Here is an 18,560-nt window from a genome sequence, read left to right on the forward strand (position 1 = left end):
AAACAATTTCTGGTTGAACTAATTTACGAGTCGGCTATAAAGCAAAACCATGCAGAAGGTGGCTGGGTTCGATTCCCGATCAGGACTAGGAAATTTTCGGGTTGGATTTTTTTTACCTCCCTGTGCATATAAATGTATCATCGTGTTGACCTCACGATATATGAATGAAAAATGGTAACCCGGCTTAGATAAACCGCACATTTAACAACAGTGGAAGTGCTTAAACACTAAACTGCGAGGCGGCAATATGCTAGTGGAATATGCAACCTCTGCCAATAAAAAGAAAAAGATGACGAGAAAAAATGTGGCGTGAGACCACCAATAATTTCTTTTAAAAAACGTGTTTCGTTCGACTTGTTTGAATTGATTATCTTACTGCAAAAAACTGTATACGACACGTTTGTTTTTACCTCATAATTAATGTAGAGTACCTGAGAAAAAAACTGGAAAAAATAGGCAATTTTGTTTTTACAATTGAGACACCTTGTTCCACTAAAATTCAGAATTTATAAATGAAATTTTCGAATTTTCACGGAAAATGTTCAGTGTTTCAACAAAAATTTTGGATTTTGGATTTCTACGGGAGGTTCTTTGTATTGTCCATTAGAAATTTTTCGAAAGTTTCATTGGAAAATATTTAAAACAGGAAAGGGTCGTCGACCAAATAACTTTGGGATAGATGGACTTCGGTCAAATGATGTGCTTGGTCAACCTAAATATTCGGGCTAACAACTTTCGGCCTTGTGGCCTTCTGCCAAACGACAAAAAATCTATTTCAGCGAGAAATTTTTTCGGAATTTCCACTCACAGTTTTTCTAAGTTTTTCGGAATTTCAACGGTAATTCTCAAGGAAATCATTGGTATTTTCACAAAAAATTGTCTGGGTTCCAACGTGATGATATGGGGATCATTCAGGAAATTCTACGGAAATTACACTGAATCTCCAAAATTTTCGCTGACAATTTGCGGCCTTCTTCAAATTTGAATTGGCGTGGACAATTATAGATCAGCGGTGTGACAAATTTTAAACGGCGAGGCGCCGATGCAAAAATGTCGGTGGCGGCGGCGGCGCACACCTCTACCCATGACCCTGCAGTACGCTAGACTGGTGCTTTAACCAACTAAGCTACTAAGGACCTCCGTCGGCCTTCGCAACCTAGCGGCTACTGAACGAGCTCGAGATTCCCAAATTTGACGCATAGTCAAATCACTCGCAATCCATTTCTCAAGCCAACACTTCCACATGTGTATAGTACACGTCCACATTAGAGGAGTGTGAGTATTTAGAATGTCTGGCGGCTATACACATTCTTCATCAGCAACTGTACTGATCAAGTGAGGTTGTGTGAGCTATTTGCAAATCAAAGTTAATACATATGAGTTTTCATAACGATAACATTGTAAATTAACGTCCAAGTCGGGTGGTTTAATCCCCGGAAATAGGCAATTAACTTTGATTGAACTGATATTTTTCAAGTTGAAGAAAAGAAAACGCTTATGCGAATAGGGGCAGTATACGAGAAAGGCAACAAATTTTAACACAGTCATAGTAAACTTCATATTTATGAATTAATATCTACCGTCTATGAATTCACAATTTATTTAGATTTTCAATTTCCGGTTCTTTCGGTTTTCCGGTTTGCTGGTCACGTAGGTAGTTCGACTGTCAAACCTCCTATCTCCAGCGTTATTTGTGGTAGTTATCCTCCCTTCCTTAACCCATTGTATGTCGATATGGCACCTGTGATGACAGAACCTAGGGAATTATCTCTCTAAATAACGGACAAGAAATCACTTGGTATCGTTTTATTATGCATGCTATTTTTTGCCCAGGTAAACTTTTATGGTTGGAATAAATATACATATGGACTAATAAATTAAATAGATGTTGCAACCCCCTCTCATTTTCTAGATGAACGAAATATTAGAAAAGAGCTAAAACGTTAATAACGCGCGCAAAAGCATTTAGAAGCTTAGACCAAATATTACGTAACCGATCCGATTTTTTTAGTAGAAATCGCCACATGCAACCGACCATTATCAGTTTGAAAAACTGATGGAGAATATACAATCTGAAAAAAAAACAACAGTGATTTCATCGAACCTATTAGAAGTCAATAAACTATACTTACTTGTACATATTATTTCTACATTTTTCTAGAGACTGAGGATTTTGTTTGAACAAGAACTCGCGAAAGCCTAATACATATCTTTCGATATATTCGTGCCAATCAATAGTGCCGACGTCAAATTGGAATGTATTTCTGTCTTCGGAACTGAGATGAGACAATAGATGTTTTACATTATCATTGCGGAAGCGCCACTGAGCATTGGTAAAATATTGCAAACATGTCGCGGCCTTGCCCAACTTCATTTGAACAATTTTCATTCTGAAAAACAAAAATATTAGAATGATAGGAAAACCAAGAAAGCAGATATTTTGTATTACATTGGTTTTCGTCCAGTTGCAATAGAAACTAAATCTAGGAAAATTGCTGGAATGAAGTGCACTAAAAATCCATGAATAAGATTCAAAGCTTTATTTGTTCGCAAATTTCCTGTCGGAAACCACAATACGCCCTCTGGAAAAAAAATTTAATAAAAAAAGTAGAAAGAGTGACATTGCCCATAAGTTGGTTTTCCTGGTTATCAATCCTTAGAAGAAAAACTTACCTATCGGATGCTTTCTCATATTATCTATGCACATTCCTACAAAAGATCCCCATGTTATGGGATTATCGATGCCACTTGTGCAATTATAAACTGTGATATTATTGGCACCCTTGCGAGAAGCCGTATACCATGCGGTAACAATCATGAGGTTTATAACTAAATCCACCGGTATCAGGTCAGCCACACAGGATTCTTCACATAGAATAGTTCTGAACAGGCCCTTACTGACAGCCGAAACAATACCGGTTGGACCATTGAAGTTATCTACCCAACCGCTCACTGGTTCCTTGAAACTGGACAAGACTAGAACAGAAAGTAGTACAATATATTTTATTAGTATTTAAGAAAAAATGAAAATGTATGTATGGCGTTGGAAAGGTCTGAAAATATGAATAATTTATTTACGTTGATACTAACAAAATACGATGCCAATTATGTTTTTCTTTTTAGTAGTTGTCTATAAACCCTGGTCCTTTAAGAAAATAGGAATAGAATGTTAAATTTGACCATTATTATATGAAAAAAAACCCAAATTAATCCACCTAGCGTTGGTGGTGCCTTTCTCGCGCATTATAAAAATGAGAAAAACATATAAGACAGGTCAAAATAGCACTTTAGGGAAGGATAGATTTTACTATTTCCATCCATTCATATCTATCTACGGTCATTTGAATGCATTGCAGTAGTTTTTGGAAAAACAATTTTTTTTTTCGATTTTGATTTTTTTTTTCAAGGGGGGACCCTTGGCAAAAAACAATGTTTTGTCAATAACTCTGGAACGCAATGACCGATCGGATCAATAGGAAACAACTAGGCCGCATTATGCGTAGATTTAAATCTATTGTGGACCGATGGACCAATGGACCGCCATCAAGAATGCCTTCATCGCCACCAGCGAGAACAATCTGGGCGAACTACGCACCCAGAGAAAACAATGGATCACCGATGAGACCTGGAGGAAGATAGAGGAGCGAAGAGAAGCCAAAGCCGCGATAGAGCGATGGAAAACCAGAGGAGCCAAAGTCTTAGCCCGTCAACGATACGCGGCTCTTGAGAAGGAAGTAAAACGCTCATGTCGACAAGCGAGCGTGGGCAGACTCTCTGGCCGACGAAGGAGAGACATCCGCCGCAACCAGGGACATTCGCTTCCTCTACGATATCTAACGACGCTTAAGCGGGGCGAAGATGAATGCAACGATGCCTGTGAAAGACACGAATGATCAGTTATTGACCGACCCAACTGACCAGCTGAAACGCTGGTTCGAGCACTTTGAACAACTTTTTCAAGTGCCAGCCAGGTCATCACCACCTCGGCATGATCTGCCTAGGTTCCGACGTATAACACGCGTCAATACCGAAGCTCCATCACTGCTAGAGATTCAAACAGCCATCCAAAGCATGAAATCGAATAAAGCCCCAGGGGTCGACCGCATATCAGCCGAGATGCTCAAAGTTGACCCCATGACATCCGCTCAACTACTGCATCGTTTATTTCATAATATCTGGGACACCGCAACTTTCCCGGTCGACTGGATGCAAGGTATCTTAGTGAAGGTGCCCAAAAAGGGTGACCTGACTGTATTCGATAACTGGCGAGGCATTATGTTGCTGTGTACCGTTCTCAAAGTTCTGTGCAAAATTATCCTAGCCCGACTCTCCGGCGGCAGCAAGCCGGATTCTGTGCCGGAAGATCCTGTGTGGACCATATTGTCACGCTCCGCATCATTCTGGAGCAGGTCAACGAATTCCAAGAGTCCCTTTACTTGGTATTCATTGACTACGAAAAAGCTTTCGACCGTCTCAATCACGAGAATATGTGGGGCGCCCTGAGACGCAAGGGGGTTCCTGAGAAAATCATCGGCCTCATCGAAGCACAGTACGAGGCCTTTTCGTTTAGAGTGCTGCACAATGGGGTCCTGTCCGACTCTATCCGGGTCGTAGCTGATGTGAGGCAAGGATGTATTCTATCACCGTTACTGTTTCTTATCGTAATCGATGAGATTCTGGTAGATGCGATTGACCGTGAACCAAACCGCGGGCTGTTATGGCAGCCTATAACCATGGAGCACCTAAACGACTTCGAATTGGCTGATGACTTTGCACTCCTCGCGCAACGGCGCTCTGATATGCAGAGTAAGCTCAACAGAAATACGGGATCGGAAGTGGGACTGGGTCGGCCACACTCTACGTAGGGGCGGAAACAAAATCTGTAAACAAGCATTAGACTGGAACCCAGTGGGACATCGCAGCAGAGGCAGACCCAGAGGCTCATGGCGGCGAAGCCTCAATAAAGAAATAAAAGAAGTCGACCGGAATCTAACCTGGCAACAGGTTAAAGCGATAGCCGGGCAACGCTCAGGATGAAGATCTTTCATGTCGGCCCTTTGCACCACTGGAGGTGTACAGGATCCATAAGTAAGTAAGTAAGTACAATGCAAGACCATGTTGAAGGCGGCTGAGTTCGATTCACGGTCCTGTCTAGGAAGTTTTTGGGTTGGATATTATATTGACTTCCCTGGGCTTTAAAGTATTAACGTATAAGCCTCATGATATACTAATGCAAAAATAGTAACTGGGCTTAAGAAACCTCGCAGTTAATAACTGTGGAAGTTGCTTAATGAGGCCGCGAGGGGGTAATGTGGAGTGGAGCATGTTTGTAATGCCAATGAGAAAAAGAAGAAATTTACATAAATATCTTTTCAAATTCTTCAACAGTTGCTTAGTAGAGCATTCTTTAAGTGAATACAAATTATCTCATTGTTTTCAAATTTATTCAGTTACTGGATATTACCGTATCTAAAATCTAAATAAATAAGTGAATAAATTGATAAATTAAGTAGCGACTTGAAACCGTTAGTAAAGTGCTATCTTCTTTTTTCAAAAGGGGAAAGGGGAGTGAGCAATTTAGTCACCTTAGGGAAATTCTTACAATCTCACAAGAACACATTTTTCATCGTTGATTCATTAAAACCAATACGATGAGCAGAGCCATAGCGTGGCCTCCCGCGCGCCCTTGGCGAAACTTTTTTTGGCGCCCCTTACTATCTTGCAGATGTTCAAAACAAAGAGCGCGTTAAAATCAGGGAGATTTAAAATCAATTTATTGCGTGGTGTAGAATTTTCTTTATGAATTCCTCAAGCTTCGATAACCTTATAGAGGTAGAAAGTAAGCATTACTTTTCCTTACTAAAATTCCTAGAAATCCGTTGAAATTTTTACGAATTTTTGAATTCAATAAATCTACGCAAATAAAAATAATTTGAACTAGTAGTTCGCCAAAAAATTCCGAACTTTCTTTTGTGAACTCACGCACTAGTGGATCTTCTTCTTCTTCTTGGCATTACATCCCCACACTGGGACAGAGCCGCCTCGCAGCTTAGTGTTCATTAAGCACTTCCACAGTTTTTAACTGCGAGGTTTCTTAGCCAGGTTACCATTTTTGCATTCGTATATCATGAGGCTAGCACGATGATACTTTTATGCCCAGGGAAGTCGAGACAATTTCCAATCCGAAAATTTCCTAGACCGGCACGTGGAATCGAACCGAGCCACCCTCAGCATGGTCTTGCTTTGTAGCCGCGCGTCTTACCGCACGTGGATCTAGTGCCAATAAAATATGTGCTGGATCTAGACAAATAAAAAACCTTTTTTGGAGTGGATTGGATCACCTTCAGAAACTTCATATTGAAAATTAACTCTAGACTTGTTAGGTCGGTGGTTTCAAGGAACTACAGGATTTTCAATTAACTTCAACTTCTGTACTGAATTGGTAGATGGTCGGAATAACGATTGGACCTAATCGTATCAAAGAAAACCTGTAGATTCTTGTATTCAGTATGCTGTTAGATAAGTGGTGTCATTTCCTCGTTTGAAGCTTAACTAGTTTATATAGAATCGAGAGGAAAAATCAAACTCATATTATCCATGCTCATCGAATATTCAACGTTTTCATACAAGTTTCTGGTTTAATGAAATCGGAAATATCACTTGATCAAATTCGATCGTTTTCTAGTTTGTCTGCGTAAAATGAGTAAATTTATCTCAAATTCACACAAACTCTCTATCACTTCTTCCGTGTATACGTTTTTAAAGTCTACTCTGTGTTTCGGCTTTGGCGTAATGGAAAGTCTCCAAAAGCCTGTTCCATGCTCCTTTCCATATGCATTTCCTGTGCTTATCATTTTGTTTTTCCGTCAAATAAATCCGTCAAATAGATGATGGCACAAATCTCCAGTTATATACGGGAAAGGGCTCTCCGGATACTAGTCAAACGGTTGATAACAGAATCTTTGATTACCGAGGAAATCATCTAATCGATTGATAGCGAAGTCCTTGATTTCGGCGCCCATCTATGGATCATGTTTCTCTCGGCTTTAATCACACGCACGTATTTTTTTTCTTCCTAAGCAATGGAGGGGGAATCTGCTCAACAGACATCCTGGGTTGTCCAGGAAGTTCGGGGTTAGGGGCCACCTCCAATGAGGGAGGCAGGACTGCATTCCCGACCCGCTAAACCGTTTCCATTGCCGCCAAGCCCATCGTCCCTTCGGTACAACCAGAAAGTAATGTTTATGTTTATGTTTATTGTATTGATTCATCTGACATTTGGTAGTCTTAATGAATATAGTAAATTTAAACAAATATACATTAAACGATTACAATCTTAATGGTAAGTTAAAATCAAATAGCCTATAAATGTTGTTAAAAGCAGCCGCAGCAGCACGGAAAGGTTCATTCATGCCATACATTCGATTACGCGGAGAAAGGTGCAGGAAATCTCGTTGACGCATTGTTCGTTCCGGAGCATAAAGATTTAACCTCATGAGAAGTTCCGGAGAGTCAATTTCACCAGTCACGATTTTGGCCACGAAGGCAACCTGCGATCTATTCCTTCTCATTTGAAGAGTGTCAATACCAAGTAGTCTACATCGATCCTCATATGCGGGAAGATGAACGGGATCCCTCCATGGAAGGTGCCGAAGTGCATAACGCACGAATCTACGCTGCACGGTTTCTAGCCTTGAGATCCAGACGGTATGATAAGGGCTCCAAACTACAGCACAAAATTCAAGGATAGAACGAACTAAAGAGCAGTACAGAGATTTTAGGCAATGAGGATCCCGGAAGTCTTCAGATAGTTTGAAAATGAATCCGAGTTGCCGATTAGCTTTTGCGATGATGTCGTTATAGTGCGGCTTGAATGTCATGTCTTGATCCAGTGTGACTCCTAAATCCTTAATCCTATTCACTCTTTCGAGGGTAGTACCAGAGATACAATAGTCAAAAACTATCGGCTTGTGTTTCCGATAATAGGAAATGGCATTAAATTTTGAATACTGCGCGTCAGGAGATTGGCAGAGCACCAGTTTGCCATTCTATCCACACGCAATTGCAGTTCTTCACAATCCTCGATACTGTTGAGAATCAAGAAAAAATTACCATCATCCGCATAAAACAAGCGACAACCAGGAGGTAGAAGTCAGGAGAGATCGTTGATAAACAGCGTGAAAAAGGGAGGCCCCAGATTACTTCCTTGTGGTACACCAGAAGTATTGGAGAAGTATTCAGACTGTGAAGAACCGATTTTCACAGAAAGCAAACGGTTCGACAGATATGTTTTGAACCAGCACACTAGATGGCGACTAACTCCAAGTTGTTCTAACTTTGCAAGCAATATTCCATGGTCGACGCGGTCGAACGCTGCTTTCAAATCCGTATAAACTGCATCAACTTGACCACCGGAGTTCATGGTACGAACACACAGCGAAACAAACTCTATTAAATTCGTTTCTACAGATCGCTTTGGATAGAAGCCGTGCTGTGCAGTAGAGATGTATGCTTTACTGGCACTGAATAAAACGTCATTTATGATTATCTCGAATACCTTGGAGCAAGAACAAAAGAATGTGATGCCTCGGTAATTTTGTTCATTCCTTTTGTCGCCTTTTTTGTAAACGGGAAACATGTGCGACATCTTCCATTCATCAGGAAACTTTCCCTCCTGGAGCGACAGTGTGAAAATCCTGGCTAAGTGGGTAGCCAGCGAGTTCGAACAATTCTTGAGCACAGAAGACGGAATACCATCCGGGCCGGCAGTGTACGAGCTTTTCAATTTTCTGATGGCTGACAGAACGGTCTGCTCATCGATTATAAACGCATGTAAATCTAAAACATTTCTAGGCGTGAATTGATTTGCAACAGCTATTTGATCGGCGGTGGCCCTGGTGGCATTGAATGTACTTAGGAAATGTCGAACGAATAAATTACATTTTTCCAGCTCAGAACTGGCGGTTTCTTCACCCAGATGCAAGCACGAAGGCAGACCAACTTCCTTTCGTTTGGAGTTAACAAACGACCAAAAACGTTTGGGGTTTCTACGGAGTGATGATTGTGTTCGAAGCACGTAACGACGATAAAGGAATCGATTGTATACACGATATGCAGTACTGGAACGGTTGAACTCCTGCTTCGTAATCAGCGTGCGATTCTTGCAGTACTGTCGCAATGCTTTTGCCCTACTTCGCTTTAGCTGACGCAGACGACTGTTCGACCAGAGAGGTTTAGGCTTCGGGCGACACAGGGGCACGTGCTCCGCAATTATACGATGAATTTGGCAAGTGAAATAATTAACAGCATCATCTACACAGACGTCAATCTCGATGGGTGACCAGTCAATACATGAGATAGCATCACAAATACTATCATAATCAGCTCGACGGTAGTCGTACATTTGGTGCACGTCAGAAGCATCGTCAAACGTAAACAGGCCCGGAAGGTTGACGACTATGTCCAGAGCAGGATGGTCAGCATCCAGGTAGATGAGAGGTTCGATGGCTTCGGAAACGGTGCAAGTAGATTTAGCTGCATCGTTGGCGAGGACGAGATCCAGAAACCGACCATTTCTGTTAGCCACTCCATTAAGCTGAGTCAAGCAATTGAACGAAAAACCATCGACCAATGCGGAGCTACTGGTGGACAAAACAGATTGAGGGTTCACATGCATAAACCCGTCTTCCGATGCAACCCATTCCAAGTTCGGTTGATTATAGTCTCCTAGTTGCAAGACGAAGTCATTGAAGTCCAGGTTGGAACTAATAGAGCTAAAAGAGTTCATGTGATCCCGAATACAATTTATGTCGCTACGCCGGTCTGGAGGTAGATATAATACTCCTATGCTAACCAATCGATCGGCCGTAGAAATTCTAATCCATAACTGCTCCAATGCAATGCTTGTCAATGTAGAGTCAACGTAGCTATTCCAGCGTGTTGAGACTGCTATCAAGACTCCTCCTCCGCGAGACTTAGTACTGTTAGCTGAATTACGATCTGTACGGTAAACAGCAAACTTAGGACCGAATAGCTGTATGCCGAGGATGTGTTCGTTCAGCCAAGTTTCCGTCAAAACAATTACGTCGTAGTCACATTCACTAGCAGCCAGAAAGAAAGAGTCCACCTTAGTACGGAGGCCGCGCACATTCTGGTAGTAGATGCGCAAGGCATGAGCAGGTAATTCACCAGACGAAATGGATCCTCTGACCGGCAGGCAATTGTTAGATACGTTGGATGATATGGCAGGCTGCTCGGGGTTGGAATCAGCGTCTACTGGCTGGATACTGGAAGTAACATATGTTACCGGAAGAGAATTGTTCTGGACGATATTGTACTTGCCTGCAATAACGGTTTGGAAGCCCTCCGTGCCAGACTCAATTACAGGACCGGGATGACTGCGGAGCGCTGGCTGGAGTGGCTCGACTGCAATGAGCGGATTGAGGGCTTCCATTGAGCTAGCAGGCGTGCATCCCGGTGAACGGTTGATTATTTGGATCCTAGATGTGTAGTTAAACGGCAGTTCGGACGGGAGAGTGGAATCATCCATGGCTTCACTAAAAACCGGATAACTTTCAGACAGAAAAACGTTCATTGATGGTTGATACTTGCCAGAAAGAGGAGTGCGAATGCTTCACGGGGGGCCAGTGCATAACGCACAATCGAGGTTAGCTGCGTGTCCTTGCAGCATCGAACATCGTGACTCGCTTTTTTAGAAGAACACCATGGTATCGTGCCAGCGCATTGCCGGCTTTCCAGGTGGCCTTACCACGCCCTATGTCCTCGGAAGGTGGGAAGGGTCGACTTCGCGCCTGCTTCCCTCTGCACGACTGGTATCAAGAATGATGATGCCGCCTGCACCCCAAATTAGGGCCTATTCGCCAGCACACAGAGGGACTTGCCGACACGGTGCCTACGCCTGCCCCAGCCTTGACGAGGACCCCTTTCCGTCCTCGGGCTTGACACCCGCCTGGTTGACCGACGCCGCGAAAGCGACGATACCATGTTGTTCTTCACGCGGCCACTTGTTCGATAAAAGGATCGAGTTCAACCACAGGGCACCGGTATGACCCATGAAGCCGACTCCGAACCCTTGGACCACCTCTTATTTGTACCTGAACTAGCCATTCCTCGAGTCCACGCGCCACCTTCTGTGTAGCTCCGAGACGATTTGGACGATAGCCGATAAAACGGCGTTCCAGTCAACTTCATCTTTACACATCCTCCGGACTAGGTTGTCCGGGGTAGTGTCCAGACCACATGTGGCAAGCATGTGGTCACGCATTGTGCGTAAACGCGGGCACACGAACAACACGTGTTCCGCCGTTTCCTCTAAACCTGCGCATACCGGACACTCGGGCGAGGACGAGTGTCCGAACCGGTGTAGGTACCCGAGTAGACGAAAATAGCTCAATAATATCAAATATTGATTAGATAACAAAATGTGATATGGACATGATTGATATAAGAGATAAAAGATCAGACGACAATATCAATATTTTGCACTAAGATATCATAAGAATATCAGGTTATGCTCTTTGTAAGAAGTGATCAATATCATGTGCCTTTAGTTTGTTCTTATCCAGAGCATATCTTTATATTTAAATGATATTTCGGTGCAAATTTTTGATATTGCTGTCTGTTCTTTTATCTCTTATATCAATCAAGTCCATATCATTTTTTTTTATTCTGTTTAAAGCTTCTGCCCGGGTACTGTCTGATGCAACCATGGCCTGTAAGGACCTGGGTCAGGTGGAAAGTGATTTCCCCATGGCGCCTCTTGACCCACGTACCTATCTTTGGTATCAACCTATGTGTCCATCTACCCTTAGTGGAACTGTCCCACGCACGCTGCCATTTGACCATTGAGGCCAACCTGACAGTCCTACGGATGCCTCTCGTGCCGCGCATTTCGAAGCACTTGTATGTCAATAGGCATCATACCGGTGATGACGCAAAGTGCATCGTGCGACACGGTACGGTACGCGCTCGCAACTCTTAGGCACATGAGCCTATACGTACTTTCTAACTTCGTTCTGTAGCAGTTAATACGCAGGGCCGTGCCCCAAGCTGGCCCCCATACCTCAGTATGGACAGAGCAACGCTAGCCAGAAGCTTGCGCTTGCTGGCATAAACCGCAGAGCTATTGGACATCATCCGGGACAATGCCACTATAGCTGTGGAGGCACGCTTGCAGGCGTAATTGACGTGGCTACCAAAGGTGAGCTTATCGTCAATCATTACCCCCAAGAGTTTGATTGAGCGTTCAGAGGTGACCGTGCAGTTGCCTGCCCTTATCACCGCTTGTTGCTCCGACTTTCGGTTGTTAACAACAACCACCTCAGTCTTGTGGTGAGCCAGTTCTAACTTCTTGGAACTCATCCACCCCTCCACAATTGCGATCGAGTGGGCTGCAGTCAACTCCACCTCTTCGATCGATTCGCCGTAGACCTCCAGCGTAATATCGTCAGCGAAGCCGACGATTACCACGCCCACCGGGAACTTCAACCTCAAGACACCGTCGTACATGACGTTCCATAACACCGGACCCAGTATGGAACCTTACGGAACCCCTGAGGTTATGTCAACGCACTTCCGACCCGCCTCCGTGTCGTATACCAGTACTCGATTCTGGAAGTAGCTTCCGAGAATCTTGTACAGGTACTCGGGAATTCCAAGACGCAGGAGCGCATCTGCAATAGCTGCCCAACTGGCACTATTGAAAGCATTCCTCACGTCGAGTCACTACTGCACAATAGCGAACTCCCCTCCTCTTACGCTGGATAGCTATCTCCGCGGATTTGGTAACTAACAAGATGGCGTCTACGGTCGACTTACCCTTTCGGAAGCCAAACTGGTTACTCGATAGACCATCCGCACCCTCTGTGCGTATCAACAACCTGTTGAGGATGATCTTCTCGAGCACTTTCCCCGCCGTATCAAGCAGGCATATTGGTCTATATGCCGACGGATCCCCCGGTGGTTTTCCCGCCTTTGGTAATAGAACCAAGCTCTGTCTTTTCCATGCTTCAGGGAAGACTCCCTCGTCCAGGCATCTCTGCATGACAGACCTGAATATCTCGGGAGCCTCAGCAATGGCCGCTTTGATGGCCAGGTTCGGAATACCATCCGATACTGGCGCCTTACCTACACTAAGGGACTGTGCAATCCTCGCAGGTTCCGCCACAGTTACTCTTCCCTCGTCGGCCACCCTGGCCCCTGGCAGCTCCACAATTGGAGGCCATGGACTTGGGTCGTGACGTGGGAAGAGCCCCGCGATGATCCTCTCCACTATCTCGCTTGATCTAATCTCAATCTTCAGAGCGGCTCTAGCAGCCACCAACGCCACCCGTCGTTCAACACGCTCCTCTTCTGTGCGTGCTCGCTGCATCCGCCTCCTTGCCCGTAGGCAGGCGCGGCGCAGGTTCGCAATTGCTTGAGTCCACCAGTAGGCCGATGGCCTCCCATTCCTAGGGTGGACTTTCCTAGGCATGGTGGCATCGCATGCACGCGAGAATACTGTTACCAGCTGCTCGCCGCTCAGACCGAGAGTATTGTGCTCGCGGCGGAGCGCTTCCTTAAACACCTCGTCGTCGAAGTATGATGTCTTCCACATACGAGGACTAGGCCTCGTCCCTTCTTCCGTCCGCTGAATCCTGGTCGTATAGTCGAAACTGTAGCGAACCGCCAGGTGGTCGCTGTGAATGTAGCCATCATCTACCCTCCAGTTCGAACTACTAGTTTGGCCAGGGCTCCAGAACGTAACGTCGATAATCGACTCGGCCCCGTTCCAGCTGTCGGTACTTTTGGTACCGACATTAGCCAAGTCCACATCCAACATGGCCAGTGATTCCAGCAGGATCTGCCCCCGTTGATTCGTGGATCGGCTTCCCCATTCCACGGCCCAAGCGTTGAAGTCCCCCGCTATCACCACCGGCCTACGCTCCATCAAGTTAGCCGTCAAACAATCTAGCATTTGACCGAACTGCTCGATCGACCATCGAGGAGGCGCATAGCAGCTGCAGAAGAAGACCCCGTTGATTTTGGCAATGACGAAGCCCTCGTGTGTCGAAGACACCAACTCTTGGACTGGGTATTTCCCCGTTGTCCATATCGCCGCCATTTTAGACCCATCGGTGACCCAATTACCGTTCCTGGCGGGTACCCGGTAAGGATCTGCTATGATGGCGATATCCGTCCCCCATTCAGCAACTGTCTGACACAGCAGTTGCTGGGCTGCATCACAGTGGTTCAGGTTTAGCACGCTTAAACGCCGGGCACTTCGAACCCCCCATGGGGTGCTTGCTGTTCGCAGCTTTGCTGGAACAGATCAAACAGGGTTCGTGCAGCATTGTGCCTTATGTCCCTCCAATCCGCAGCGTCGACAGAGCTTGCTTCTGTCAGGGCCTTTGCAGTCCCATTACTTGTTCCCCGGTTCCAGGCACTTGAAGCAAACTTCGGGTTGCTCATATATGCCCACAGGGCATACCGACCATCCCACCTTGACGCTCCCTAACTTGACTACCTTGGAGGCGTCCGCTGCAGATAGCCGAACCAATGCTACCTGTGTCCCTGCCGGATCTTTCCGTAGCCGGACGGCTGCGGTGGACGCCTCCACTTCACACTGTCGCCGCAGTGCCGTGACGAGCTCTTCGACTTCGGTGATCTCGTCCAGGTCTTTAACCCTTAGATACACCTCCGTCGTAAGTGCCCTCACCTTGACCGTCTCGCGGCGTCCTTTTGCGAGACGCCCCGCTTTAGCTCGAGGATCATCTCGCTCATCCGGGTACGTCTTATTCGACGTACGTCGGCGCCGAGTTCACCGAGCTTGACGTCATTCCTCATCGCCTTCAAGACGTCCGAGTACTTAGCCTCGTCCGTTTTGATGACTAGGGCATCGCCCCTGGAGCGATTGGCGCCTACCCTAGACTTCTTGCTACCCTCATTCGCCTGGGCCTTCTTTTCGGCCCTTGACGTCTTCGGTTTCCTCTTGTTCTTAACCAGGGTCCAGGAGGCGTCATCCCCTTCTATTTCCCTGGTCTGGGGCGGCTGAGAGCTTTCAGCCTACCGTAACCCCTTACCACCGTCTTTCCTGGGTGGACGGACCTTTCCAGGTCCTTCCTCCTCCGGTTTTGGAGGTACCTGGCCGGGGTTCAGCTTCCCAGCCGCACTACCCTTGTTCGGGGTAGTAACCCTCCACGCTTTGGAGCGGCCCCCAGGGAGCTCATCCCCTGGAGACTGTCTCCCCCGTTTTTTGTGTCTGCACACGCACGTATGAACGCTCTCAAGTGTGAATCAATATACTCTTTATTTGCACAATCTCTAAACATTTCAAGACGAAGTCTGAGAAATGGCCAACCTTGTCATTTCTCACACTTCGTCGTGAAATGTGTAGAGATTGTGCAAATAAAGAGTATATTGATTCACACTTGATTACTACGATTATAGAATGTGTACAAATAATGAAACTTCGAGATATAAGTTTATTTCTTAGTTTTTAAATCTTTTTTTTTTCTGTGGTACTGTGGTGCCCAACTTGAGGCACTAATTTTACCATGTTCCTTATTTGACGCATTTTTTCCCCCACTTTGACGCACTTTAAAACTATGTTTAAACTCAATCATTTTAACGCTATATTAACTTATTATTAGACAGAAGCTGTACGACCATGATCAGTTTAAATTCAATTTTATTGGCATACCGGTCCCGATGCTGCTCGTATAGAGGAAGGGAGCAGCGTGTATGCGAAAGCAGATGGGAAAGAAACGGAGTCCGAATGTTATCGCTAGGCAGCGACAAGTGTGAAAATGGTTTGAAAGGTGTTGAAGTATGCATGGGCGTAGCCAGGATTTCGAGAAGGGGGGGGGGGGCAACTTTTTTGGTCTTCTAAATCGTAGTTTTATAGTAGTTTTATAAAAAACACATGAATATTAACACATGAAACCAAATCGAAACAATAATTAAATGGATTTAAAAATGCGTGATTTATTGCTCATCAGATATTTTTAAATTAACTGAGAAAAATATTAACGAACTTAGTATTCAGAAAGAATATAAAATCGGCTAAACAAATCCTCTCTGAAATAATATTTATTATAAAATAGGCAGAAAAATCAATATGCAAGCTTTCTCCAGGAATTCCTTCGACAATTGCTCCTGGCATTCTATCCGAAATTCTATCAGGGATTCTTTAGGAATGCCTCCAGCAACTTCTTCGGTAGTGTCTTCAGGAATTTCACCATAAATTTTGCCGGGAATTGATCCGAAAATTCCACCATTATTTACTCCAATAAAATCTTCACGAACTTCTTTATAAGTTCTGCAGAATTCCCTGCAATGTGTCAGGAGGAGTGGCAGGGTGTGCTAGAGTGAGCACCCAAATAAGGCTCAGATTTGTGTGCTAGAGCGTGAATCAGGTGGTTGGGTGAGCATCCAAGTTAGACTCACATGGTGCGTAAAGGGTGAGCACCCAAGTTAGACTCACATGGTATGTCAGTGGTGAGCATCCAAGTAAGGCTCATATGGTGCATCAGAAAGAGTGTCAGGGTGTGTCAGAGGGTGTGTTTTAAGGAGAGCAGCCAAGTAAGACTCATACGGGATGAGTACCTGTGTGAGTGTGAATGAGCGAGTACATTAAGTACTGCCTATCCCCCAGAAGTAATGCTGGGAGGCAGTTCCTGGGGGAACCAGGGTATTAGTAGAGAGGGTAACTCAAGTAACCTTCTGTTGCTTCGGTGGGTTTAGTGGGTCATATATATATATATATATATGGCCACCCGCGATTTGTACAATCACATATGGTATGCTATGCTATTCATTTTTTGTTATAATTTTGAAATCACTTAATATATGGTTTTATATTTCTAAATGATCCTATATGCTTTATAATTTACCCACACTAATAATTGGATGAGATTTAAAAAAAAATAAAAGAAAAAAAATTCGAAAAATTCAGTTCATTCAAAGTTAAATGCCTATGTTCCGGGCATTAAGCCACCCGGAGTGGAAATTTATTACTGTCTGAAACTCAATTTATGCTATGTACAACATGTGAAGGATTTATCGGCTTGGGGTAATACTGCCAATTGTGGTATTTGTGTATTGTCGATTTTAACGGCATTGAGTAAAATCCAAATATAAAATGCATTTCCAAGTGCTTAATGAAAAACCCAGATTAATCCACCTAGCGGCGATGATGCCTTTCTCGTGCATCGTAAAATGTACTGAAAAAATCACATAGGAAAGGTCAAAAAAGCACTTTAGGGGGATAGATTGCATTTTTTCTATCATTTTGCATGCTTTTGCATTAATTACTATGCATTCCCACCATTCTTGAAAAAAAAAATTTTTTTTCGGTTTTAAAATTTTTTTTCCAAGGGGGGACCCTTGGGAAAAAACAATGATTTTTCAATAATTCCGAAATGCAATGTGCGATCAGGCCATTTTTCAATAGCAAACAATGGGACCGCATTCCCCGTCGAATGCAACTTGTTGCGAGTAAATCGGGTAATGCTAAGTTCCAAAAAGTGTGTCTACAAAATTTGTACACATACACACATACACACACACACACATACATACATACACACAGACAGACATCACCTCAATTCGTCGAGCTGAGTCGATTGGTATATAACACTATGGGTCTCCGAGCCTTCTATCAAAAGTTTGGTTTTGGAGTGAAATTATAGCCTTTACGTATACTTAGTATACGAGAAAGGCAAAAACAGCATAATGTGGATTTAAATTAGAGTGTATTTATAACATTATGTTGTAGCATTCTACCGATCAAGTTTTGATTTTTCTATATTAAAAAAAACAAATTAACTCAAAATCCCACCTATTCACTGTCAATATCGAAATTTCTCTCACACAATACACAACCCCTAAGCAGAAAACACGAAATTTTGTACTATAAAGCTAAATGCAAAATCGCAGATAGCGAATTGAATTTTTAAAATTTGATCGTCTCTTTATCCTTCCATTTTCGAACCTGCGACTTGCCGGCGGGTGTTACCGGGCAAAAGTGTTTGTACGTATAACAGGAGGTCGCTATTCAGGAAAACCCGATTGGCGCTCAAGCTGATTTCTAATAACGCATTGGTGGAATTTTCAGTGGGCCACCTGGAGAACGTTACAAACGACGGATATAAAATTGACCATAAAAATAAGCTTCAGTCCAATTCAATAACCAGTGGCTGGCCTCTATCTATCCTATCGGCCGGCAAGCGAGGCACGAGGAGTTTGCCCTTGCCAAACAGCAGCCCATTCGACCCGCTTAGTGCCAGGGTCAACCGAACTGGAGTTTTTATCGTCGCTTCTTCCCATGCTTGCTCGATCTGGTGTTGCTTGATCGAAAATTGCAATTATCATTGCAGCTCCGCTTCCACATACGAAAGAGTTACAAAGAGAGTTAATTATCTACCTAGCTTAAATCTGTGCGCTTTCAGTCCAACAGACAAAATAGGTAGAAGTGCGAAATAGTAGGGTAGGATGGAGCAAGATGGGTCACCTTCGGCGAACCTTCAATGCCTCAAAATAGAAACATTTTAATTTAGCTT

The 18,560-nt window shown here is 44.1% G+C and overlaps 1 protein-coding gene across 2 annotated transcripts in view; it reads right to left on the reverse strand.

Moving 5' to 3' along the window:
• Positions 1-1,791: 1,791 nt before the first annotated feature.
• LOC134225177 (putative fatty acyl-CoA reductase CG5065) overlaps positions 1,792-18,560 on the reverse strand; it is a 74,011-nt gene continuing 57,242 nt past the window's right edge. For both annotated transcript variants that reach the window (XM_062705040.1, XM_062705039.1), the window contains exons 8-11: positions 2,674-2,976; positions 2,450-2,582; positions 2,133-2,390; positions 1,792-2,072 (exon numbers count right to left, since the gene is read on the reverse strand). In XM_062705040.1, coding sequence (XP_062561024.1) covers positions 1,925-2,072; positions 2,133-2,390; positions 2,450-2,582; positions 2,674-2,976 — 842 coding nt within the window. In that variant the 3' untranslated portion in view covers positions 1,792-1,924. The remainder of the gene's footprint in view (positions 2,073-2,132; positions 2,391-2,449; positions 2,583-2,673; positions 2,977-18,560) is intronic.

This window comes from Armigeres subalbatus, chromosome 3 (genome assembly GCF_024139115.2).
Source record: "Armigeres subalbatus isolate Guangzhou_Male chromosome 3, GZ_Asu_2, whole genome shotgun sequence".
Classification (NCBI taxonomy): domain Eukaryota; kingdom Metazoa; phylum Arthropoda; class Insecta; order Diptera; family Culicidae; genus Armigeres; species Armigeres subalbatus.